At 41.5% G+C, this 6,798-nt stretch overlaps 1 protein-coding gene across 6 annotated transcripts in view; it reads right to left on the bottom strand.

Moving 5' to 3' along the window:
* Window positions 1-234: 234 nt before the first annotated feature.
* LOC117002661 (membrane-associated guanylate kinase, WW and PDZ domain-containing protein 1-like) overlaps window positions 235-6,798 on the bottom strand; it is a 295,287-nt gene continuing 288,723 nt past the window's right edge. For 2 of the 6 annotated variants that reach the window (XM_033071991.2, XM_033071994.2), the window contains one exon: window positions 240-513. In XM_033071991.2, coding sequence (XP_032927882.1) covers window positions 422-513 — 92 coding nt within the window. In that variant the 3' untranslated portion in view covers window positions 240-421. Of the gene's footprint in view, window positions 514-6,798 lie in introns of all 6 variants that reach the window. The other 4 variants (XM_033071996.2, XM_033071995.2, XM_033071993.2 and 1 more) reach the window with 4 other exon arrangements.

Genomic DNA, 6,798 nt, shown 5'->3' with positions numbered 1-6,798 from the left:
AGCTGACTGTATTCCCTGGGAACTGGAACCACACTCTGTTCGTGCTTTGTCTCTCCCGACAAGGTGCATGCTTTCCCATTCTGTTAATAATTCAGCCAAGGGTTCTCAGGAAAATTCAGTGAGTTAATGGAAAAGCTTGGTCCTATGAGCACCCGACAGGAATTGGTAGAGAAGGTGGAGCCTCCCATCTTTCCAAAAGGAAACAATAGCTTTTTTTTTTTTGGCAAGTTAAAGGACAGAGAAGCTCATCTGTCAGGGAAGCAGATTTGTAAACCTAAAGGCTTTATTTGCAAACAAGTCTCCCTTCCGTACTGCATCCCCCTCTCATCTCCCCATGCAGCAGGAGCCGTGCGAGGTAATCATGGTTGCAACAGAAAGACAACTTAAAACAATCGAGACCCAGAAAGCAAACAAGCCAAACTCATGCTTTTCCCCTCCAAAGCAGACAAACAGACAGAAATAGTAGCTGAAAAGTGCTTACCGACTTTGGGCTCTTCTTTGGGACTGGCAGTCCTGCAAAATGGCAACAAGGGAAAAATAAACATTAGCATGAAGCGTTACCTTCCCTTAAAGAAAAGCCCTAGGTGCATCCTCGGAAGGTGGCCATCTGCAGAGTTATGTCAGCTTTCTCTCCGGAGTTAGCAGCGCGTTCATATCGAATCGCAGCCCGGAGAGAGGCAGCGGCAGCGGGGGCAGAGCTCTCTCTGCATCAGCTCTGCTGGTTGTGCTGCAGCAGCCAAGAGAGAAACCCACAGCCCTGAGCGCCTGCCTGGGCAGAATCTCAAATGCTCCCCTGGATTACAGCAGACTTAGCTCACAATTAAGCCGAGGCTCTTTCCCTTTGACGCGTTTTGATCGGACCAATCGCGGCGGCGCAGGGGGAACAGGTTGATTTTTTAAAAAAAGTATTTCTCTAGAAATTGATTTTTTTTTTTTTTTTTTTTTTTAACGGGAAATGTGCATTGGGCTTGAGCTGAGAGGTGTGGGCTGGGCAAAGGAAAACAAAAGCATAAGGAATAATAAGCTTTTCTCCCTAAAATTACTGAAAGAATACACGTTTTTCTTCCTGTCCATCCTAAGTGCAAACCTTTGAAGCCTGAGATTTTATCTGTTAGGTACCATTTCAGAGAGCTGTGGCTGAGAACAGCACTACCAGTGCCCTGACCCCTGGGGGGATGCTAGGGAGCTTGGAGAGGGGGGTTTGCACAGATTGCAGGTGATGTCAAGGAACAAACAACTGGGAGGGCACCAGGGAAGGTTTTTTCAAGGATAATTTTGCATTTTGAAGCAGCCTCTTACTCAGTCTGTGATGAGCAAGAGAACTCAAGTGAGATTTCAATCAACTGCCTGTGCACAGAGCCCAGCTGCCAGCAGCAAAGGAGACACTTTGGGGCTTTACCTACAATGCAGGAAAAACTCTTTGTTGGGTCAAGACCTCCCTTTTCCCCTGCTGTTGGAGGAGAGAGGAAACCCAGAATCCAGAAACAAACATAAACCAAAACACAGATTACACTCCACATTAAGTGCTCAGTAATTCAGATGTTGGAAATCTGCTTTTGTCTTTAGGATGTGATTTATGTGGCATTTATGCCGCATTACGTTTTCTACTTTATGCATTTTATTTATTCTAAACCCCATGCCCTCATCTAACTTTTACACAGAGAATAAAATAAGTGATGCAAGTGAATTACAATCTGTCTAGGAAGATGCTTATTTTAAGGTAATTTGGGAGATGTTAGCACTGAATAGGGAAGATCCACAATTAAAAATGATAATCAGAGCTCACTTTGCTGCTGCTCTCAGACTCGGATGCATACTGTAACGAGTATTTCAAATGAAATATTTTCAAGCTTTTGAGGAATATCTGTGCTCTGCATGTCACTCTGATGCATTCCCAGCCAATAGCTGATACCCCTCCAGGCACTGATTGATTGAGGGACAATGAAACATCAAACTGTTTGGACTAAACAATCAAGACTGCAGCTTCATTTCTGCTGATGGGGACTGTGTTTGTATAATACCCTTAAAGAGGAAAAACACTCATAGCGTTCGTGGCAAGTCACATTTTTAACAGGCATCATTTATCACAGAGATAAACACATAGACAGAGGTTCTCCTCTCTCTCTCCCCCTCCTTCCATGCATGTTTACTCTCCAAGAGATGATTTCCTATTAAATCAATACATAGAACACATCCTCATGCACAAATGCACCCTTAACAGACCAGCATGAGACACAAAAGATTTAACAACATTTTAATATTCCCTCCAAAAAATAAGTGGAAATGAAGGGAGCTGCTGGGTGAAATTGTATCAGAATTCAGTCTATTGCATCACAAACATTAAATGTTAAAATCTAGCAAGTATGAACAAACCTTTCCTTCAAAGTTTGTCATTAATGTGGCTGTTCCAACCCCAAAGAGATGGAAAACAGTTGAAAAATAACAGAAAACACATCAAGGCTATTGTTTGGTGGGTCCTTCAGAGGCCAATGAATCTTACAGTCACTGCCCTGTGCCAGACTTTGCTGCAGAGCAAGCAATAATTTACTTCTTACCAAAATAAGTGACTGCAGAACACGTTAACAAATGTTGGCAGTTTTTCATGGGACAAGCTTATAGTCAGGGGAATAACCTGCCTGTACATTTTCCTGTGAAAATATTATTTATTCATCTAATTAGGATCTCATTTTAGAACTCCAGTTCCTGGCACAGCAGGCCAAATGAGCAAATGATAGGTATAATGGGGAGTTTTCATGCTCAGATGATGGCATGGATACAGCATTTAACAGTGATGAACATGAAGTGCTTGAATAACCCCCAAATCCTGGGAGCCCCACTGGCAAGGAAATGCTGAGCTTTTCCAAAAAGCTTCTGGTGAAAACATCTCCCAAACCCATGAATTTGGGATAGTGACAACTGTGAATTACAACACTGGCCTTAGGATTCCATTAACATGTCCCAGCACTGCTCAAGCTCATCCTCCTGGCTGCCCCATTCCCCTGAAACCTCCTGCTGAAAACTCAGCTTTTTCAGAGCTAAACGGGCCAAGCATAGACTAAACACCCAGTTTGCATCTTTTTGGCATTATCCAGCTTTTGGTGATTGCATAAATGGCTTCACATCCCTGGCTAGGAGAAGCCGAAGGCTGGTCCCTGCCATGCCCTCAAACCCAATAATAGAATAGTAATGGTTTGTACTGACACTGCAATATCATTTCCCTGTGATTTGATACTATGGGCATCTCTCACTTGTACCTGAAATGCATCTTCTAATTTTGGGGATGTTTTGGAGATACAGATTAGAGAAAATGGAAGAGTTGAGCAATCACAAAGGGCTGTTGTCACCACAGAGTTAACAATGTTTTAAAACAAATGAGCACATCTGGTAAGCAATGTCAATATGACCTAAAACCCCTTGAATGGGCTCATTGTAGCTACTTACTAAATGTGCCTGGAATTAAATTAATTAGAAAACACAAATTACTTCCCTCTAAATAACAATGTAATAAAGCAACTGCTTAATGAAAAATATCAGTGATCAGTGAGCAATCCACAAGAACAAAAAAAGGGATTGTAATCAAACTAAATTCACAGACCCATGAGCAAAGCAAGAAAGACTTCATACAAGGTTAGTCAAAAATGAGTCAGATGCAGGGATCTAAATTAAACTAATTATCACAGAGATTATTACATTTATCTTAACAAAACCCTCTCCCTTTTCTCCCCAGTACTCCCTAAAGCTCTGTGTACAGCTGGCTGCATCCATCTGCTCAACTACATTTTGTAACATAGGGGAAAAAATGCAAATCGTTAAGCAAGTTTTGTAGCAAGACTTCAGCACTCTTAATGCCACTGCCCACGAGGAGCTGCATGACACTGTTATGTCGTGAGTGATGTGACCCATGAATGAAATCCATAATTCAGCTTATCCCATATTATTTGTGTTTACTGTGCAGTCTTGAGTGGTAAAACTTTTGGGAAGCTGTAAGGTTGCTAACCCTATTTATGATGAGCTCGTGGAAGAACACATGGATCAAAACTTGACCCCAAGTGTTGCTGTTTCTAACGGGCAATTTTTAAAGGAGCATTTTTTTCCTCAACCCTTTTGTCTTTATGCAACCTAAGTGACATGGGAAGACCATGGGAAACTCTGCTTTACTGAGCATACACAGAATGCAATGTGGGACTGCAAACACAAGCCTAGGCTTGGTCCTGGTGAGAGCTCAGAAGGCCACAAGTGGTCCAAAATTACCTAAATGGACACCAGACACAGCATGCCCTGTCCCCAGCCCCGTGTTTTAGAGATGGTGGGTCAAAATCATCTGAAGTTGAACCCTAAGGAAGCTTTATCTCCAGGCACTACAGGAGCCATGCAGACAGCCCATCCCAACAGCTCAGACACGTGGAGGCCAGCTGCTGTGAACACTTCACTTTCCACCACACACCTGCACACAAATTATATATTTCAATGGTATTTCAACTGAAGTTGGAACAATTCAGTAGTTTGCACAGCCCACTCATAGGACAAAAGCTCCTGGAATTGCTAAGAGCCAGTCTAGAGGTCTGACTATCATCTTATGTATGGCTCACAATATCCGTGTACTGTTCAACAGTTTTCAGTTTTGGGGTGATTTTGCATATGAACAAGAACAGCTGTTTCTAGATCCTCACTTGTCAGAGTTCCCTAACTCTTCCAACCTGGACAGCTCGTGGACCATCTGTATCCAAGAGCAAAATAAGCCAAAGGTGAGTGTAAGAGGAAAGGTCACCCATTAGGTTTTGCCCTTATGTCACCTGCAGCCCAGAATGCACCAGTGCTGAAAACTAATTGGAGATGAAGAAAAACACAAGAAAATAAAGATTTCGGACTGTGTCCCAAGGTTAACATTTACAGAGAAAATGTTCCTGCCTGGAAGAAAAAATAAAACCTTCAAGCTTTCTAAATAGCACTTACACCGTGCTGAATAAAAAGCAAAGGCTGTACCAAAGAAAACAGACGCTTTGAAAGATGAGGTTTAGGTAAAGTACTGGAGTCAGGGGGTGCTCAGCCATATACCTGGCACTGAACATTGATTGCTGCTCTGTGTGCAGAACAAGGAACTTTAAATAATTAAAGCTAATGGCCATTAGTGCTGCTGGGGGGGCAGGGGACAGGAGATTGGTGGTGACAAAGCAGTCCCCTTGATTCCCTATGATCCCTTGCCAGAGGATTTCTAATAAAGGACAAATACTCTTTAAAAGAGTAGATGGAAGTTCACCTTTTCCAGACCAGAACAATCAGCAGCAGGAGAGGCAAGTCTGTGCAGGTATAAGGAGAAGAAAGGAAAAATCAAGAAGAAATCCCCTACCTGTCCCTGCAAAACTTTTCTGCTCGTCATCGTGATTTACATAACAAGAGTGTCACTGCACTAGCAAAAAAAAATTAGCTATGCAATACAAGCTTTAAGCAAGAGAATAATTTACACTGCAGTAATATAGCCCTGCCATAAATCAAGTTTGGTAACTACCAAATGCAGTGAAAAATGCTACATTCCTAATGCTAATGTTCAATGCTAATGCCAAGAAAGCAATGTTTTGAAGAGATCATCTTGGGCATTATTAACCCACTGTCACTGATGAAAAGCATAATGAGGCATAGAACATTATTGCCATTAGGAAGAATTTCAGTTCTAGATGCTCTAAAGATGCTAAATTTTATTAGCCTCAAATACTCATTTTTGGTTGGGATGCTGAACAATTCCTCGCCATTAAAGTCTCAGTCATATTTTCAGCATCTCAAGTGAGAATTGATTTTAGCAACAATAAAAAAGATATAGGCTAATAAAATGCTATTTAATTACTATGAAAATATAAATTTAACTATGCAGTAACATATATATAAGATAATTCCAAGACAGTAAGACAATAAAGAGATGGAGAATTAGTGTGACAATTACCCATCTAGCCTTTGGTTGAAAGCATGTCAGCAGTTCTTGTATTTTTATTTTGAAGCTCATTAAATGAAGTGCTTATCATAAAGCTCAAGCTGTCAGAGTCATATGCTTAGATGAAAACCTTTGTTGATATTTAAACAAATATGTACATAGACATTAAATTTCTGAAATCTCACAAATTTCAAAAGCTAAACACTAGAATTGGAAAGTAATTACAGACCACCATGTTCTTGTTACACAGATAAGGGGGTGTGTACACACAGTTTTATGGATCTATTTTTCATATACATAAGCATACATGTGTGGCTATCTAGGAGGGTACCTATCCTTTTCCAGAAGCCCACAAACACCATGAATTACAAGCTTTATTTCTGACAATTTTTGGGTCATGCTGCAGTTTTGAAGATGCCCAGTCCCATGGCTCCTCTCCCCAGGGCATGACCATGAGGTGCTGAAGGGCAGCAGCACCTCCAGACCAACCCCAAGCTCAGGATGGAGGACACTGGAGAGGAGAAATCATATTTTGCTACAGCCACATCTGTATTTATCCTGCTCAGTGAGAGTGTTTGCCTTCAGACTTAGCACAGCACTGCTACAAGGTGTAAATCCATGTGCTCAGACTGGCTGGTTTGTGGCAGATTCTTGTGTTTCAGATCTGGGGAGCAGCCTGCACAGTGGCTCTTGGGATTAGCTGGATGCTGATATCAATATAGAACATCCCTTAATATTGAGCTAGCATTTACAGAATGCTCAGACACACATGGCACACTAAAAAGCTCTTCTAGGGGACAATGGTTTTATGGATGTTTTCACAAAACACAACTTTATTAGTTTGAAAGTAGTTTTCTATTAAAATAGATCAGCAA

The sequence above is a fragment of the Catharus ustulatus genome, chromosome 13 (genome assembly GCF_009819885.2).
Source record: "Catharus ustulatus isolate bCatUst1 chromosome 13, bCatUst1.pri.v2, whole genome shotgun sequence".
Taxonomy (NCBI): Eukaryota; Metazoa; Chordata; class Aves; order Passeriformes; family Turdidae; genus Catharus; species Catharus ustulatus.
Note: the sequence above shows the minus strand (reverse complement) of the source record. Positions and strands in the feature narration are given on the sequence as shown.